General features: G+C 37.0%; 4 protein-coding genes and 1 long non-coding RNA gene across 6 annotated transcripts in view; 4 read left to right on the forward strand and 1 right to left on the reverse strand.

Annotated features, from left to right (window-relative positions):
• The first annotated feature begins 404 nt into the window (after positions 1-404).
• Positions 405-5,953, forward strand: Gyg (glycogenin 1). Of its 2 annotated transcripts, XM_065309960.1 has the most exons (9): positions 405-600; positions 997-1,132; positions 1,464-1,638; positions 1,749-2,038; positions 2,099-2,279; positions 2,590-2,961; positions 3,083-3,278; positions 3,489-3,560; positions 3,779-5,953. In XM_065309960.1, the coding sequence occupies exons 1-9, from the start codon at positions 594-596 to the stop codon at positions 5,950-5,952; spliced, it is 3,603 nt and encodes a 1,200-aa protein (XP_065166032.1). In that variant the 5' UTR covers positions 405-593; the 3' UTR covers position 5,953. The 2 variants fall into 2 exon arrangements, with proteins under 2 accessions (XP_065166032.1, XP_065166033.1); XM_065309961.1 differs by lacking the exon at positions 2,590-2,961 and having other exon boundaries at positions 406-600.
• Positions 5,954-6,057: 104 nt separating this feature from the next.
• NKAIN (Sodium/potassium-transporting ATPase subunit beta-1-interacting protein) lies at positions 6,058-10,737 on the forward strand. The gene is made up of 6 exons (XM_065309967.1): positions 6,058-6,512; positions 6,583-6,720; positions 6,780-6,863; positions 6,919-7,098; positions 7,153-7,213; positions 8,329-10,737. The coding sequence occupies exons 1-6, from the start codon at positions 6,459-6,461 to the stop codon at positions 9,195-9,197; spliced, it is 1,386 nt and encodes a 461-aa protein (XP_065166039.1). The 5' UTR covers positions 6,058-6,458; the 3' UTR covers positions 9,198-10,737.
• Positions 10,738-10,886: 149 nt separating this feature from the next.
• On the forward strand, positions 10,887-13,736 carry GLS (glutaminase). Its single transcript, XM_065309965.1, is given in 10 exon segments — positions 10,887-11,387; positions 11,491-11,528; positions 11,602-11,643; positions 11,726-11,956; positions 12,018-12,049; positions 12,052-12,146; positions 12,213-12,456; positions 12,518-12,639; positions 12,700-12,858; positions 12,911-13,736. Coding segments are annotated over 10 exon segments (1,818 nt in total). The 5' UTR covers positions 10,887-11,276; the 3' UTR covers positions 13,655-13,736.
• Positions 13,737-14,146: 410 nt separating this feature from the next.
• Positions 14,147-14,824, reverse strand: LOC135797549 (uncharacterized). The gene is made up of 2 exons (XR_010549574.1): positions 14,567-14,824; positions 14,147-14,451 (listed from the first exon to the last, which is right to left on the reverse strand). It is a non-coding gene; the product is annotated as an uncharacterized lncRNA (long non-coding RNA).
• Positions 14,825-17,771: 2,947 nt separating this feature from the next.
• The window catches only part of LOC135797793 (cell adhesion molecule Dscam1-like), a 48,834-nt gene continuing 47,249 nt past the window's right edge, over positions 17,772-19,356 (forward strand). Inside the window, exon 1 of the mRNA XM_065310314.1 lies at positions 17,772-17,867. The gene's annotated coding sequence lies outside the window, so the exon portion shown is untranslated. The remainder of the gene's footprint in view (positions 17,868-19,356) is intronic.

Here is a 19,356-nt window from a genome sequence, read left to right on the forward strand (position 1 = left end):
TCCATACGTCTGCGATAGATAAAAAAACATTTTGGCAGTTATTTCGAGGAAATCCTTGACTTGCATTAAGTTAAGTCGGTTATGTCAAGCGCCAGCGTCCTCAATTTTTATTTTAAAAATAAAAACAACTTATAACTTAATATTTGAATGTATAATGTATCATAAGGATACATAAATATGACTTAAGTAACTTGCAGATTTTTTAAATTTATTTGCGTGTGTATTTTAAGAATGTCTGCGTTTGGCATTGCCATTGCGAATTAAATGCGACGAGCTAAACAGCCAGACCTTACTCATCCCATCACATCAGTGAAACGAGATAGAATGTGTACGTAAGCTAATAATAACATGCACATGCGCGCATAGCTCAAGCCGCGACGTGTTTTACACACACGCTAGTTTTCCGAGTGTTGATTACCGACAGTCGCGATCGGTCGCGACGCAAAACACGCACGCCACGCAGCGTGCCTCAAGTTAAGTCAAGTCACTTTCAGTCTTGTGCGAATCTTCCTCAAGGAATCAAGTACTAGAGTTACATTACTTTATTTTGACGATACATCTGAGTAAAATAAAATCAAAACAACTTGACTAAAATGGGTGGTAAGTGGTTTAAATTACATATTATGACTTAAGTCACTTACACATACATAATTTAATGATTAGATGTAGATTGAGATGTAGATTGTGATTAATTTTTTTATCGATGACCTTATGACCTCTAAACATTAACTCTAATCACTAGTAAAGTGACTTAAGTTAAGTCATGTTGAGTTAAGTGCATTCTGCAACCGGTTTCGAATTGCCGATCAATGAACCGTAAAGTTTATTCAAGAGGATAATATTATTAGGAATATACCTGTAACATTGACCTTAACTTAACTATGATAACATTAACCTAAAAATAATAAAATAATAAACATTTGGCATTTGAACGGGTATTTTTAGATTTACGGCGTTATTATTTTACGTGTTGACGTCTTCCTGTTTTTATTGCAGCGTACGCCTGGGTGACTTTAGCCACCAACGATTCCTATTCGTTGGGAGCTTTGGTTCTGGCTCATTCTTTGAAACAAGCTGGGACCACTCATCGTCTTGCTGTTCTTGTAACTCCTGGTGTTACAAATTCAATGAGGTAATTTTAAATCACAAAAAATAAAAAACAAAAAATTTTGTTTTGAATTTACGAAGAAAAATAGTTTTTCTTAAAATAAATCATAAAACTTATCCGGTTTGTATTTACAACGCAATTCCACGCAGATTTTTGGCATTCGGCGTGTATTTTAAGAACGAATGCAAATGCGTAGTTAAAAGCTTTCCAACACACGCATCGCGGCCGATCACATCGGTGATGCCCGCCTGTTCGGAATTAGATTCGCATTTTCGCGAGCCAACAAAATGGCCATCAAACAAAAAATCAACAAAATATTCTATTAATTAATTTATTTCCATCTGAATCTCAACAGACAAAAACTAGCAGGCGTATTTGACTTGGTTCAAGAAGTGAACGTCTTGGATTCAAAGGATGAAGCAAATCTACGTCTTCTAAAACGTCCAGAATTGGGCATTACCTTTACCAAGCTGCACTGCTGGCGACTCACGCAATTCGAGAAATGCGTCTTCTTGGATGCAGACACTCTGGTATGCTTTTATTTCGCTATAAATTTAGACTGTGATATAATTAGATGTTTCTTCAACTTCTCAAAGCCAAGTTCACACAACAACTAATTCTGTGTATTTATTTCTCTTAGGTGTTGAAAAACGCTGATGAAATCTTCGAACGTGAAGAATTCTCGGCTGCGCCTGATGTAGGATGGCCAGATTGCTTCAATTCCGGCGTTTTTGTTTATAAACCATCGAATGAAACTTATGATAAACTCATAGACTTTGCTTTATCTAAGGGTAGTTTTGATGGAGGTGATCAGGGTTTGCTTAATTTGTATTTTAACGATTGGGCACACAAGGACATCAGTAGACATCTGCCATTCATCTATAATATGTGTTCTACTGCTTGCTATTCGTATCTGCCGGCATTCAAACAGTAAACATGATAAACATAACCTTAAAATAATAAATTAACCTTATTTTTATAATTTTAAAGGTTTGGAACTGATGTAAAAATTGTCCACTTTATTGGCGCTACGAAACCATGGTTGCAATACTTTAACACTGAATCCAAGCAAGTACAACCCGGAGGTGACATGTCACACCTCAAAGAAGTCCTTCAAAAATGGTGGGATATCTTCTGTAACCTTGTACATTCAAATCTAACATCAGAAATGGTAATTTTTTAGTTTTTCATTTTTTTAAAGTTAAAATTTGTGTTTTTGTATTTTGAGGTTATGAATTGCATGGCTATTAATATGCGCACACCGCACGATTATTTACGTCTGTGTGAGAATGTCAAGTCGTTAGAGCGACGCATTTAGCCGCCGTACGGTGCGATGAACTCTCGGCAAGATCAAAGACAGATCTTGACATATGCATAGGCGTAAATAATTTTATTGCACACTTCTCTCTTTTGCTGTACATGATTTCTCTCTGTGTGTTTTATTTTCTTCTGTGCACTGCATGATGTGTGTGTATACACAGCACCTGCCGCCGGCGATCGCACATAACCTCAACGCGTCCGATCACAGAGACGTCTGGGATCCGTGGGAGGATTACATACCTGATGCACAATTCGAATCTCACAATACAAACGCACAACATTCCATTATAGACATTCCTGATGAATCATTATTATCACCAGAACCTAAATCAGCTTTAGAATCACCTCGAATTTCATCTCCTACAGATGATGTTGTTGAAGTTAACCCTACTTTTGACCTACCACCAGTTATCCATGTTGATCTCACCTTAGACCATATTGAATCTCCTGAAAGTCCATCTTCTGATTCTGTTAGTCCCTATGAACTTGTAAATATTGCGGATGATACTCCTGATGTCCAAGATGTGGAAGATGTAAGTACTTGTGTCAATAATCAACATCTCAGGCATGCTTGCACTACATAACCTAACTTAATATCTATTTAAATATGTTTAAAACTTTAAAAATTAATTTTTTGGTTTTTAATATTTTTAGGGTGGTTTAGCGGGTGCGTTCGCCCAGTTTAATCTTGGTACACCAAGAAGTCAAGGTCAATCTGACCTGGAGGAACACTTGAGGAGGCAGTCATGGGAAGTGGGCAATATTGATTACATGGGACGTGATGCTTTCGACAAGATTTGGAGTAAGATCTCCGAGACGATCGCGACTCCGTCTGAGGGTGGGGCCAAAGGTACCAAATGAACACTTGATGACCATTACCAGCAGACTTCTTCTTCTTCTTCTGTTTCTTCTTCTTTTTTAGATGTGTTATTATTTCTTTTCGAACGTTTTTTAATAAGTTATGCTCTCTTTCCTGTTTTCTTTTTTATTGTTGCTTTTTTTTTTGTTTTGTTTTGTGACGTTTTGTGTGTGTGTTAACCTTTTTTTTACTGTAATGCAGAAGGTGAGGCACCTGCTACACCTGCTACTGAAGTGGTGACGACAGAGATTAAGTCTGAGGAGAAGGCGCCAGGTCAGTCGAGTGACAACCAGAGTGATACTGTTTGATTTTGTTCAGTTGTTTTATAATTTCGAATGCCATAATCATCAATAACATTATTTTTATATTTATATTTATTGTGTGGATTACACTAATTTATTTTTATCCTAACCTAGTTTTACCAGTTTTGACAGTGTGTGATCATTTAGTTTCTCTTTTTTTGTAAATATTTAAATTGAATAATTTGATAGTGAAAGAAGAAACTGCTGCGGAAGTTGTTAGTAAACCTGAAGGGGTTAAACCAGCTGAGGTTGCTGCTAAACCGGAAGTTGCTGCTGATAGTAAACCAGTTGAGGAAATTAAGTCAGAGGCACTTAAAGTTGATGAGGCTAAAGTAGAGGTATCAAAAAATGAAGAGGTTAAAGTGGAAGCTCCGAAAGCACCTGAAACTGAGGTCAAAACAATTGAAGCAGTTCCAACTGAATCACTTGTGGCTCCTGTAGTTACTGAAGCAGCTAAAACTGAAGTGGAAGCTCCAAAAGTAGAAGAAATTAAAGCAGAAGTTCCAAAAACTGAAGAAGTTAAACCTGAAGCTCCGAAAGCTGAGGAAGTTAAAGTTGAGACACCTAAAGCTGAAGAAGCTATAAAATCTGAAGCTCCTAAGGTAGAAGAAACTAAAACGGAAGAGGTTAAAGTAGAAGCTCCAAAAACTGAAGAAGCTAAACCAGAAGCTCCTCAGCCCGAAGCTCCGAAAGTTGAAGAAGTTAAACCCGCAGCTGAGGCCCCTAAAGTTGAGGAAGTAAAACCTGAAGTTCCTAAAGCTGATGAAACTAAAGTAGAGGCTCCCAAAGGTGAAGAAGTTAAACCAGAAGCTCCCAAAACGGAGGAGACTAAAGTTGAGGAAGTCAAAACTGAACCAGTTGCTCCTCAAGCTGCGGAAGTAAAACCAGAAGTTCCTAAAGCAGAAGAAGTTAAACCAGAAACACCGAAAACAGAGGAAGTTAAAGTGGAGGCTGCAAAACCAGAAGAAGTAAAACCTGAAACTCCCAAAGTTGAGGAATCTAAACCAGAAGCACCCAAAACTGAAGAAGTTAAAGTAGAAGCTCCAGCAACTGAAGAGGTTAAAGCAGAGGCGCCTAAAGTTGAAGAAAGTAAAGCAGAAGCACCAAAAACTGAAGAAGCAAAACCAGAAACTCCTAAAGTTGAAGAAGTTAAGGTAGAAGTTCCTAAAACAGAAGAGGTGAAAGTGGATGCTCCAAAATCTGAGGAAGCTAAACCTGCAGAAGATAAATCTGCTGAAGCTGCAACAGCAGCAGAACCTCCCAAAGCAGCTGAAGAGGCAAAAGCTCCTGAAGCTATTCCAGCAGTAGCTCCCAGTGAGGCTAAACCAGAAGTTGTAGCAGAAACAAAAGTAGAGACTCCAATTGAATGTAAACCTTGCGATAAACCAGCAAGTGCTGAAGCATGTCCGAAATCGGAAGCACCTATTGCGGAACCTGCACCAGAACCAGCGGCAGTGTGTCCAAAAGCAGAATGCACAGAAAAACCAGCTGAATGTCCAAAAACTGAATGCCCATTAAAGAAGGAAGAACCTACTGTAGCTGAGTGCCCTAAAACCGAATGTCCACTAAAGAAGGAAGAATCATCTCCAGTCGAATGTCCCAAGACTGAATGTCCATTAAAGAAAGATGAATCATCCTCAGCTGAGTGCCCAAAAACTGAATGTCCTTTGAAGAAGGAAGAATGTCCCAAAGAAGCATGTGCTACTGGTGAATGTCCAGTGAAAGCTGAATGTCCTAAAGAGGAATGTCCCAAAAAGGAATCTCCTAAAAAAGAAACTTGCCTTGTGACGGAATGTCCCAAGGAATGCCCCAAAAAGGAAGCACCCAAAGAAGAAGTTTGCCCTGTGACAGATTGTCCTAAATCCGAAACACCCGCAGTTGCAGCTGAAGAACCAAAGAAAGAAGAACCTGCACCAACACCTGAAACTCCCAAAGAACCAAAAGAAACCAAAGAACCCCCAAAACTAGACACATCTGCAACAGCACCCGCACAACCCGAAGTACCAGCAACACCCGAAGTAATTGCACCCACACCCCAACAACACCAGCTGCAACTACTGAAGCCCCTTCTGAACCAGCAGCATTGGAAGCAACACCCTCTGTACCGGAAACGCCTCCCCCAGCTGCAGAAACCTCTTCCGAACCGGGAGAAGGCGCACCTGTACCCCCACCGCGCAAATCCTCTGGCGCCAAGAAACCCAAATCTAAAAAGTAAACAAACACTCATAGGTTTGTATCATTTATCATTTTTCACAAACTATTTCACTCTTATCACTTTTGTTTTGTCTTCTAATCTAATCTTCATTCATCACACGTATATAATCTTCATCATTTCAAAGTTTCAAATAAAGTTTGTCTTCTGAATAGTTGTTTTATTTATATTCTGTAATCCAAAACAAAATGACGTTTAAAATATTCAAAAAAACATTATAAAAAATAAAGCTTATACCACGTGAACATAGGCAACTTATTCTACACCGAAGAGATATGTAAAAGCTCAGTATCAAAGTGGAGCCACCTCAGTCGAGCTGCGTCGTTTAACAAAGGCGGTGAGAAGCAAAACTCATCCGGATGTGGCCGAGTGAAACACGACTTATCACCTCCACGATCGGTGGTTTCCCCACAGTCCCAACACTTCCAGCCAGTGTTCGCATGTTCCCATGAAAAATTACTCATTCGTTACCGCACTCACACAGCGCACTTCGTTCCCATCGTGTTGAGTCAATCACAATCACTGCCAGTAGTGAGTGTGTGTATTGAGTGAGTGTACTAACCGTACTAACATTCAATGATAGCGTCCCGAGCACACAAGTGTGAAATGCGGAAAATCGCGAATTATTTTTAACCACCGAGCGCGCTGATTTAGGACATGGGATTCTGCACCAGCAGAAAGTTATTGCTCACAATCTGCATTCTCCAACTGGTAAATACACAATTATTACATAAAAACATATAATAAAGGTTAAGTTGTGTTTCATTTGTTTTTGTTGCAGTTTGCACTATGTGAGAGGCAAGTTTTTGAGTTTTTGGGTTTTCTATGGATACCAATACTCTTAAACTTTCTGGAAATCATCTTTGTCATATTTGGTTTCTTCGGTGCATATCAGTACAGACCCAAGTACATTGCCTCAGTAAGTTTATAAATATCCATCAATAACATTGAGTGTAACTGAAAATATTTACATTTTAGTATCTAATATGGCATATTTTATGGTTGGCATGGAATATTTACATCATTTGCTTATATTTGGATATTGGTGTGCTCGATCACAAGGTAACTCATTAATTTTGTTTATGTTTTACATATTTTACAAGTTTCTTATTTTTAGCAAAGCGGTGTAATCAAAATTGATCAATGGAGTGAAAGCTGGTGGGTGAAAAATGGCCCTGGATGCAGAGTGGAGTTAAATGTGACACATCCACACCCATCACTAGAAAATGTAGTCAATTGTTATGTGGATTATCGTTATGTGGAGATATTTCAAGCTGGGCTTCAAACAACACTAGCTGTATGCAAAATTTGGTGAATTTTTGAATAAAAATATTAATTTTTATGTTTTTAGTTACTGGGACTCATCACAGGTTTCTGCCTGAGCAGAACTTTTCTCGAGGAGGATGACAGTTGTAAGTTTTTCAAAATTTAATGCTTTCCACACTTTGTTGACCTTGTAAATTGTGTAATTGTATTTTGAAACTAACGCTAGTTCAGATAGCAACGTTATAACTTCATAGTCAAAGTCGTTTAACAACTCATTACATCTTAAATCTTCATCGATTGCACTATCTTGCCATTTGCAGTTGATTTCATTGGTGGATTTGAGTCGCAGACTAAGTAAGTGGTAAGTGCTTGGGGATTTTATTCATCTTACATTCTTCATATGCACACAAACTGTTTTTATTTCCGCTTTTTTTATTAATTTAAATTTGGTTTGTGTTGTTTTTGTTCGTCTTGCGCTTGTTGCAGTTGTAACGCGGTGATTGTAGTATGTAGAATTTCTCTTTATTTATATTTTCAGTCGATTACGTGGGCGATAAGAATCCCTGCCCTAGGCAATTGCAACCAATGTACGTGGAAAAGCGCGTGCCGCCATTTTGCGCTCTAACACCGCTAACGGCGCGCCGCGATCCGTTCGTCGACGGCGATGCGCTCGCCGACGACGACGACTTTAATCGCTATTATTGCTCCGCGGCCACCACACGCGTCCATCACCAGCCGGTGATGCGCATGCAGAGCTTCAAAGGCTACGAGCGCACCAGTTATAATTAAAAACACGAATATTTTCGGCGAAAATTGGTTACATTCACGCGCAGAACAAACTTTGGTTGTGAAATATTGAGATTTTAGTCTTCTGTGCCAAAGTTTTAATATAATAAACCATAAATGATTAATTTTATCGAAGTTCTACGTGAATGTAACTTGATAAATTTTATATTTGCTTCATACCAAAGCGAAAATGAGTCTATATTGTTTAGTCACTACGACAATGCATCTCTACACACATAACCTATTAATATATAATCTTTATCTTTTTGTAGCGTAGTTTAACCAATAATTCTCCGCATGTAATGTACTGATTAGTTCTAGTGCATGGTAGATTATAACTTATTTTATTTAATAAAATATTCAACACTCTGGATGATTTTCTGACATTTTTTGTGAAATTTTTCATTATTTTTGAGGTTGTGATGTGTGGTTATGTTACATATGTGTTGTATACTGATTGCTTTGGTTTCTCTAGCCTCACATAAGCGCAAAAATGCGAAGCGCATGTCGCTGTACTCGATTGAGTTCAGCCCGCAGCATGATCGTGCCGACAGCGACAGCAACGACGGCGACGCCCATCCAACGGCGATATCTCCGAAACCAATGACACCACGTCGTGTAAAACGCAGGAGTGTCATGCAGCGTGGTACCACCAGTCGGCATAGTACAACTTCTCGGCGACACAACAACCACTCCCACACGCATTCGCATACGAATCCACGTTCGTCCACGCGCAGCTCAAGGCGGAGCGTTGTGCAGAATCCCGTCACGCGATTGATTGATCAACAAGCCAAGATGGCCGCTGCTGCGTATGATCACTTCGACGTGCCATCTAGCAGCATGGATCTCAATTATCATGACTATCATATGCAAACTGGCGCGCCGGGTGGTAGTGTATCAACGAATAATCTTGTCGCACCACATTTACCACCTGGATGGTCGAGTAAAGGACACGCGAATCCAACGTATCAACAATCATCATCGCAAAGTCTTAACGAGCATGATGATTTCGATGAGTTGTATACGAATAGGCCGCCGTCGGCGCGTTCCAGTTATTCTAACTTCCATGGCACACGCGCGATAAGTTATGCGCATGCGCAGCAGCCGCCGTATCCGCAACACCCGCAGCATACGATTGATCGCATGGCGCATTCGCAAACCGCGCCGCAGCCGCAAGTACCACAGAAAATGAACACGCATCGTGGTAGTTTAAGGTCGAAGGCGTTTTTGAATAATGGCCCGCCTGCATATACGCCGCACGGCCATGCTCACAATCACACGCATGCCCACAACCACCATCCGCACGCGCATTCACCGCCATTGGACTCGGAAACTGCTATCTAACCTCAAGTTTGAAACGTTTTTAACCTTGAATCAAAGCCGAACGTATGTAAGTACATAAGTCTACTTAAAATCCAAATCGAGTGCAATTTTTTTCCCTGCACGATTTTGTGATATATACATTGACTTAGATTTTTAAACGTTTTGACTCAATGAAGCAATAATGATCGTTGTACATTTCTATAACTTTGGATAACTTTGATGTGATTGTGATTTTACTCGAAACAAAAACAACAAATGATGCTCACCAAGCTGTTCACACTAGCAATAATTATTAATTGTGTGGGGAGGGGATACATTTGAGGTTATGTGAATGACAGCGGTTTGAATTTTTACATCAGGCGGTTTTTTTAAAGTTTTTATTTAATAACGCAAAAACTAATAGAGATAAACTAATAATTCTTTCATAAATATATGGAGAATTAAATTATTTATTGATTTATACAAGTTTTAAAATAATAAGTTATTACATAAATATTTACAAGCGAATAATCTTCAAACAGATTAAAAATAGAAAAATTACGGTTTTTGCTAAATAAATTGCTCTAAAAAATTATTTCTGATAAATTTTTTGATTGATTATATGAAGAATTTAATATGGAATTTATCTTTGAAAGAATTATGGTATTATTTCTTTTAGTTTGTTAGTTATTAATGAAAAACCATCGAAACTCAATTTATAGACCGCTGAATCTAATAAGTTAGGGATAGCGGTCTGAAATATTACGGAACTGTACGCGTCATTATTTTAATTTATTATTCAAAGACTAAATACGCTATAATTATGATTCTTTCACCAAACTATTCTCTATTAAATTCTACATTGAAGAATGTAAATTTAAAAAATATTACATTTTTAGAAAAATAGTTACAGGCTATCAAATTTCACTTTTGTAAAAATTGAAGAACCATACTTTTTACTGTATAACTCGCTCAAAAAATGGTTATCAAACTATATTTACCACTTTTAGATACGCAATTTAACGTAGAATCCATTTATGAAAGAATCATTATCCTAACTTGTTTAGTTTAGGAATAATTCACGATTAACGCTTAAAAAACGTTTATTGTATAATTTTAGACCGCTGTACTACACATAACTCTGAATTCCTCCCCGCACATTATACTTGTAAGCAGCTTTTGACAAACTTTTACAATATTTACAAATTTACACGACTTATGTAAACTACACTGTAAATACTTATCGTTCCAACCTAATTTAGTCGTAAATCGCATAGATTTAGCGTGTAATAATCTCAAAAAATCTCAAAACCAAGTACCTAGAGTCTAGACGATACGTAAAATTTGTATATAAATATGAATGCGTTTGTATTGTGCTTGTGTTTCCTTAATGTTTATCATTTTATTGCCAAAGTATTATTATTTATGTTAGGTTATAGTTTAACGGTTGTACAAATCTCCTTCACTTATAATTACTTTATTGTAATCAAACAAACAAAAAACGAAATCAAAATCATGCTGCAATATAATTTCGTGCAAGACCACATTATAAATCATACATAATAAAGAAAAACAGGATATATATTGATTTGTACGTTTTAACCTCAAATCTTAACCTTATATGTATGAAATGATGAAGATTTGTTATGTTGGTTGCATAATGTGTATTTTACGGCGTTTTAATCGATTTTTTAAAGCTTTTGATGCTTTTATAGCCCGTTGAGTCGTAAAAGAATCGAACGAACTTGAACTAGAGACGTGTCGCTGATAAACAAAATAATTATGTGTCTGTTAACGCGATTAGACGCCATTTAGCATACGCGTACGTTGCATAGTGGTGTGATACGTCAGCGAGGGTGTTAATTGAACCCGAATTAACGCGTCTTTTGCACAGCGAGACGAAAATTTCCCACTTTCGAATCGTCAGCCGATGTGAGGCGGTCAAGTTCGCACTGCGGCTGCGCACATTGGGGACGGTTATAGATCTCTGGCGCTTTGGAACCGGCGCATTACGACACTACGAGTTGTTGAAGTTGGCACATCGGGCACGAATTTTAGACAAATAGTCATCGCCCACATTCCATTCACTTTGTAGGACAAGATAGAATACATACGGTCATCATGAAGCGTTTTCTCGGGAATTATTTGATTAATGGGAGGATGGCATGTGCCAGGACGAATGGATTATCTTTCCGGGAGCATGTTGCTTCCTTACACACAATTCACAACAAGGTAAACATAAAATATAAATATTTAAGATGTTTATGGTCAAAATAAACAAAAATTGTTTGTTTTTGTAATGGCGGCTTTGATTTTAAATGAATTTTTATTTTAGGAGATGTTTGATGCTTCCAATAAGAAACGAGCACTAAGGTATGTCGTAATTTCATTTTGAAGGCTTTATTTTTATTCTTTTTATTTTTCTTTTTTGTTTGCATGGTTCTAGACGCCGTTATTCGTTTATACACGATCCGAATTATATGTATTTGTAAGTAGTTTTGGCCAGCACAAAATTTTACTGCTTTTTATGTGTATTTTATCATTGAATATCATAAATATTAACCCCACAGGTCAGCCGAACAGGAACAACCTGAAGACACGCTTTTCGAAATGTTTAAAAACAAAGAAACAGGGCTTCTTTCAATGGGCAAGTTCCTAGCAGCATTGAAAACCACGGGACTCAAAAAAGTTGATCCAAGATTAAAGGAAATGATGGAGAATTTGAGAAAAGTACAAAAAAGCACCAAACCTGATGGACATTCAATAGATACACAAAAATTAGATTTACCCACATTCCGAAGGTTAATATAACCTATATTTTAAACTACGTAAATATAACCTTAAAATTTATGTGATTTACAGCATTGTTTCACAAAATATTGGAATTATATCGAGAGCTTTCGAAATCAGTTCATAATTCCAGAGTTTCAAGCGTTCAGTAAAGAAATCGAAGAGATTTACTGGAAGTGTAAAGATAATACCAATGGGAATGTATGGGTTTTACTTATTAGAGTGAATTTAACCTCAATTATTGACTTTTTTGGTTTTATGTTTTAGGTGGCTGCATATATCCCACAGTTGGCGCGCATGAGCCCAAATTATTGGGGCGTGAGCGTGTGCACGGTGGACGGGCAGAAGTTCTCCATTGGTGACGTAAATGTGCCTTTTACCCTTCAATCGTGTAGCAAACCTCTAACGTATGCCATAGCTTTAGATCAACTGGGCGCTGATACAGTGCACTCCTATGTCGGACAGGAGCCCAGCGGGCGCAATTTTAATGAACTCATCCTTGATCATAACAGTATAATCAATTTTATATTAATTTATTTATTCATTACTAAATTAATCATAAAAATTTATAGAAAAACCTCATAATCCGATGATTAACGCCGGTGCTATTTTGGTTTGTGCTCTGTTGAAAACCCTGGTACGACCTGAAATGACTCTTGCTGAAAAGTTTGATTTTACTATGAATTATTTTGAGGTTAGTTTATTATAACCTGTTTTTAAGTCTATTATAAACTAAAAGTTATGTGTTTTACAGAGATTGGCAGGACATGAAGATCTCGGGTTTAATAACGCTGTGTTTTTGTCTGAACGTGAAGCAGCTGATAGAAACTACGCGCTTGGGTTTTACATGCGTGAGCATAAATGTTACCCGGAAAAGACAAGCTTCCGGGAGTCTATGGACTTTTATTTTCAAGTAAAATCTGTCAAATTTTTAATTTTTTGATTCTAAAAGTTTAAAATTCTAGTGTTGTTCAATGGAAGCCAACTGTGATATCGTCTCTGTAATGGCGGCGACGTTAGCCAATGGTGGCATATGCCCACTGACAGAAGAAAAGGTCCTCAGTCCGGAAAGCGTCCGAGATGTCCTGTCTTTAATGCACAGTTGTGGCATGTATGATTATTCTGGTCAATTTGCGTTCAAAGTGGGTTTACCAGCCAAATCAGGTGTTTGTGGTGGTATGTTGGTAGTCATCCCGAATGTAATGGGTTTCTGCACGTGGTCACCGCCATTAGACGCACTGGGCAACAGCTGTCGAGGTGTCCAATTCTGTGAAGAACTTGTTAAAAAGTTCAACTTTCATCGTTACGACAGTCTCACACATAACAATAAAATTGATCCACGCAGACATAAATTCGAAACAAAGGGTTTAAATATTGTAAATTTATTGTTTTGTGCTGCGAGTGGTGATATCACAGCACTGAGACGGCATAAACTATCAGGGATGGATATGACTTTGGCGGATTACGATGGCAGGACAGCGTTGCATCTTGCAGCAGCTGAAGGACATGTTGATTCTGTGGAATTCCTGTTGAATGATTGTGGCGTAGCGTATAATGTCCGCGATCGATGGGGAAATACTCCACTGGATGAAGCTACCTCATTCGGACATATAACTGTTATCGATTTATTGAAGAACTGGGGTGAAGAGTTGTCGAAAAAGCAAGAGGAAGGCGGTTCCAGTACACATATTCCTCCCCATGCAGCATAAGATCAAAAACAATAATCTCAATTCAATTTAGAAGCAATCTAGAGCAATTTGTATAAAGTAAAGTAAAGTTATATCAGTATTATATGAGCCGCTTATTTTGAAAGTGGCCTAACTCCATTTATCTTCAAATCGAGATATTGAAAGTTTTGCGTTTCAATGAATTTAAAAATATACGTATAAGATACAAAGGAGTCATACTGCTTAAGCATATCTTAGGATGTTAAATTTAAAGTTCATGTTAAAATAGTGGCAATTACTAAGTAAATAACGTGCGTTTCCTTATCAAGAATGGAGTTGGGCCACTTTCAAAATTAACAGCCAGATTCATTATAAAATTTGAAGATGCCCAAGTCCATTCAACATAATTTAAGATGTTTCAAATTGAAGAAAAAAAAACGTCTTCGTTTCACAGACAGCTTCGTGAAGTAATACATTTTGTTTGTTAAAATCTGCCAAACCCCAAAACTTCTCAAAAATATTCTTTCTTTCTTCTTCATTATAATTTTTTGTGCACGCATTCCGACAACCACAATCTTTGTTTTCGAAATTTTTTTCATGAACAATACTTCCGGTTTAACTGCAATATCTTTTTCCTGAATTCCGTTTTATCTTTCGCACTTTTTGGATATATGGTGCATCAATCTTTTCTCCATTGTTATTTGAATCTTCATCCTCTGACGAGGAATATTGTTTTATAACTCTTTTTCTTATTCGCTTTTTTTTATTAATTACTATTTCTTTTTCACTATCTGAACTAAGTGGTCTTCTTCGGTTCTTCCTCATGGGTGCAATAATTTCTATAATTTAATATTAAATTTTAAGTTTTATATTAATTAAACGTACAGGTTAATTAACTAACGCAATTGTCCCAAAAATGAGGTGGACTTGTAAATACTAATTAATTGAAATTACCTTCATCGCTGCTTTCCGTTATTATCAATAGTAAATACCTTGATGTAACTATAAATGGAGTTAGGCCACTTTCAAACCACACGGGTCAGTTATTCAATTAATTCGGAAAACCTATGTGTAAAAAATGTACCGTATTTTCTCTGAATATAAGCAATCTGAAGTGCGTCACTGATAAATAACATGAAGTTGTACATGTAACCATGGTAACCGGCAAAAAATTGAAAAACGGAGTTAGGTCACTTTCAAAATAAACGGCTCATATATAGATGGGTCAATTTTTTGATGTTGTTGATGTTGTATTCAAAGCTAATAAGACAATAATAAGCATTACAATTGTAATTTATTATTTAAATTACATATTTTGGATGTTTTCGTTTGTTAATCCTTGAAGGATAATAAAACATGTTAAATCAATATGTATACTTGGTTGCCTATATTACACAGACAAATGAATATGTTTCATGCTGAAAATCAAACCTGCCATGAATAAAAACAATCGGAAACAAGTAAATAATAACAAACAGTTTTTGTTGAGTGAGTGTTTCATTCACCTGTGTTGTTTCTTCATCTTTTAAAAATGTTAAACAATACTATTAATAATGGTCAAGTGCCTACCACCCTCGCAAATATCCCACCGTGTTATGTGAGATCCTCGGTTAATTTAACAACCCACATGGTCCCTGTTCTCATGTTCGGTTACATTACCAGTTATAAGGTAGAACCATCAAAATTTATTGTAAACGGCATGAAGAATCTGGCGATTAATGGTGGATTGAACCAAATCCACAAAGTAATTAACACCGGGAACGTCATTCGGGAATTAAAAGAGTTTGAAAAATATTCCTTGGAATTTCGAGGACCACCGATGATTACAGAAGCTGTTAGTATTGATATCGATAGAGAAAATGACTCAGATGACTGTGCTCCTAATAAAAGATTGAAAATAGTCGATGTTAGGGACGATTCATCGGATGTAGAAGAAGAAAACAAAGTAACTTCCGATTCTGGAATTGGTCCTGAAATTGAAATGGAAGTAGACTTAATTTCGCCATCTGAAGAAGACCCGGATGCTGATGTCGTTGACCTGAGAGAAGATAAAAAGCAGCGGGAATTTGAAGAGGCCACTTATAAGTTCCTATGTGAAGGTGACCCAGAAATTGACAGTCTTAGTGGTAAAATAAGACCATTGTCTCGGGTTATACAAGATGAACCAGAGTTTTCCTTCCAAAATGTTATAACTAAGCTAAGAATGCTTAAAAGTATTATTTCGGAAAAACCTTTGAGTAGTGAGTCACCATTATCGCCTCTATCATCATCTGTAGAAAACTCGCCTGATCCTATCTCTTAATTAATTTTAAAAATTGTTTAATTAAAGTGTTATTTATGTTATATTTGTTATATGATTAATGATGTTTGTGTTTATTTTGTAAACTTTTTTCCTGTAAGAAAAGTTGTTGATTGTTTTGTGTCACAATAAAAAATGACTAAGATATTTATCGTATGTTTCGTCAAATCTATTAGCATCATTTTTTTGGCGGTGTGCTGATATTTCAGCTGCTTGCGAAAGGGGCGAAGCGGCAGCGTGCGAATTTAAAAGAATTGGACTTTTCCATTAGGGATATTACTTGCTTCTCGTGCGTTAAAGCGCCGGGATACACTGTACAGAAAAGCACATAGTCAATTTTCAGCTCAGTCTACGAGCAGTGGATTGGTACCACCTATATTCATTGCGTTTCGAAATTATGAAGAAAAAATCCAGAGGAATGAAATTCAACCGGATATTATCTTTATTATTCGTATAATAAATACTGTGGTTAGTTGTACGTTTTATTTTGCATTTAGGAAATTAGTTTTATAAAAACGTTACTTTTTAGGTTAATTATTTAATTAATTTAGCTTTGTATTGTTGTAAAATTAGAAAGAAGCAAGCAAATAGTACAAAAAGACACATTTGGTGCTTGTTACGTGCATTTTACTAAGAATAGATTTTAATTGAACAGATGTACATTGTTATTTCTTGTTACATTCAATAGAATAAGCTTTGTATTGAAGTAGACCAAAAGATATTACTGGAAATTGTTATTTGTTATCACTTATATCTACTTTATTTTTGATTCTTGTATTCTCCTTAAAATTAATTTATTTTTTAATATATTTCATTTTAACGTAGGCAACTTTTAATGCTAATAGTGCACATAATGTAGGTTACACAAGATAAATGTAAAAACTGTTAATAATGTGAGTTTAAAATAGATTAATCTTTCTTCCCTATGTTATCTCACGCAATATGATACTCCTATCCATTTTTCCAAGTTAATAAACAACAAAACTAATGAAAAACAAATAAACATAACATAATATATTAATGTTAGAACAGTAATACATAATACAGTAAAAATGTATGGAATCAGGAAGCAATGTTTTCGTACTTGTGCACATTTGCATATCAAACGTCATGAAACAAACGTAGCCTACCCTGGATATGTTTCAAATAAATTAAAACATGCAGGACGAGCGGCGGTGAGCGTGTGTGTCGGTGCGCATTCGTCCAGTGATTAATTATGTTGCACACATTATTATTCATTTCTATCTTTTGGCGTTGGCGCGCGGGTTGTGAAAAATGTGTAATGTTTTGCATTTTTCCAGCGCACTCATTTACATATACGTGCGAATATATTTCACCCAACGCGGGGGCGGTTATTGTTTATACGGAAATCATTAAAATGTTAATTTATTTCGTATATTTGAATCTAAATCATTATCTTTCATCAACAAACAATTAAATTTATTATATTTTAACCATAATAATTATATTAACGTATATAAATCATGTTACATGTGTGTATATTTGGTTGCTGATCATTAGGCGTAAAAAATTTATTTCTAACCTCAATTAAACACTATTTAGATAAAAAAATTTGTAAAAGCGATTTGTCACGTGTTGAATCAACACTTATTTACACAAAAAGTAAAATTGATTAAAAATTTCGTATAAAATTAACCTCGCACGTGCTTTATCACTAAAAAAACTTATGAGTTAGGAAAAAAGGTAAAAACTTGTAAACAAACGGTACGTGCAAAGGCGCGAAGGTGTCGTCCACGCGTGTTTGTGGGAGGGTGGAGGCGGCAACAACCCCACTGCACGCCGTTCGCGCACCGCATCGAATTCGAATTCGCGCGTCGTCCCCGCTATCAGTCGGCTGCGGTACGCCGAACGCGCGCGCTGGCTCACAATCTACCCTCTCCGGCTCGGACTCGCGGTGGTGGTGCACAAGGGGTGCAAAACTTTTCGGACCACGTGGTGAGTGTACAAAACTTTTACGCATTTAATTCATATTTACAATTTCTACGCTCTTGCATTAATAATAATTTAATATTCACAAACGATAAATTTGCGCAACCCTTTAAAACTTTAAACTTTTTCAAATTCAATAATAACCAAAAGTATTTTTTTAATTAGATCGTTGTCTCCGATGAAAGTCACGTCGTTCAATTTCGATGAAATTCCCGACGTCAGGTATTTGAGCGTTCGGAATTTTATGAAATTCCACGGAATGTTCGCGTTTTTACGGCCCGGAAGTTTAATTCAGATGTCAATTTCCACGCACGTTGGATAGAAATAGTTACTGAATTTCCAAACAAAACAATTCCGACAGCTGAAATTTGGTTATGTTTGCATTTGTCGATGAATTGTTGTTTTAATCGTTGTGATTGATAATAAACGAGTATATAATACCTTGCCACTCGATTATAAATTGTAGTAATTGTAGGCGGTAGGCGGGAAGCGCAAACAAGCAATAAAATGCTCGTCGCTGTCCCGCATTCGCCACAATGACAAGACAGATCACCCGGCGGCGCGGCGTGCACCCTTGATAAAGAGCCGCCGCAACGAGGATTTGATTGATTGACGCTGATATCAGCCCGCGCGCGCGCTTCGAATTTCCACAACGCGTATTGACATCTGACATCGCCAACAACGCATGCGCATGCACCCGCGTAAATTAGCATTAAGATAATTAGCGCGCATTTGCATATTCGATTAATTCACAAATAATGCACGCCGGCTGCGTCCATACACAATGCGAACGCATACACAGCAAAAACAAATGCGTGATTGATTGATAATGTTGTGAATGTAATAATAATCATGTATTTTTAAGTGTGTTACACGTCACAATTGTGCATTGTTGACGGTGAGCACAATGGCGGCTTTGTGTCCGCCATTATTAGCAAACGCAGTTGCTAATAACGTGTCGATATCTCTACATGAAGGGGTTGGAAACGCGCGCGCGTTCGGCGTTGCGTGTGAAACGCGGCGTGAAACGCGGCGTGAAGTGCGTGTTTTGTACTGTTTTGTACTTACATTAACTGTGAATTGTGGCTGACAAACCGGCAAACATGAAACAGCGGCGCTATAATGTGGATGAGCAAACATGTTTACCCGGGTTGCGTTTATCGCCATTATTCATGCTTCGCGTGCAATATTTATGTCGATAATGCTGACGAGCACAAATATTACACTGGATTTCTGTCAGAAGTTATATACGTTTATTTGGTTGCATAAAATTCGCAAAATTCGCACATAATTGAGGTTAATTGTATAAAATTATAAATTCTGCTAGTTTTGTATATTGAAAATATAAATGTGTGATACGTTTTGAGTTTTCAATTATAATCATGGCGGATTTTGAGTTTTGACGTCGACGTAGATCCAAAACGCAAATAATACGAGTACGTCGTGCGTTTTGTGTGGCGCATTGGTAAACATTTGCATTCGATAATCAAATGGG

This window comes from Atheta coriaria, unplaced genomic scaffold (genome assembly GCF_025399875.1).
Source record: "Atheta coriaria isolate IRGN ID8LTWV9N9 unplaced genomic scaffold, Caltech_Dcor_3.1 hic_scaffold_8_pilon, whole genome shotgun sequence".
NCBI classification, from domain to species: domain Eukaryota; kingdom Metazoa; phylum Arthropoda; class Insecta; order Coleoptera; family Staphylinidae; genus Dalotia; species Dalotia coriaria.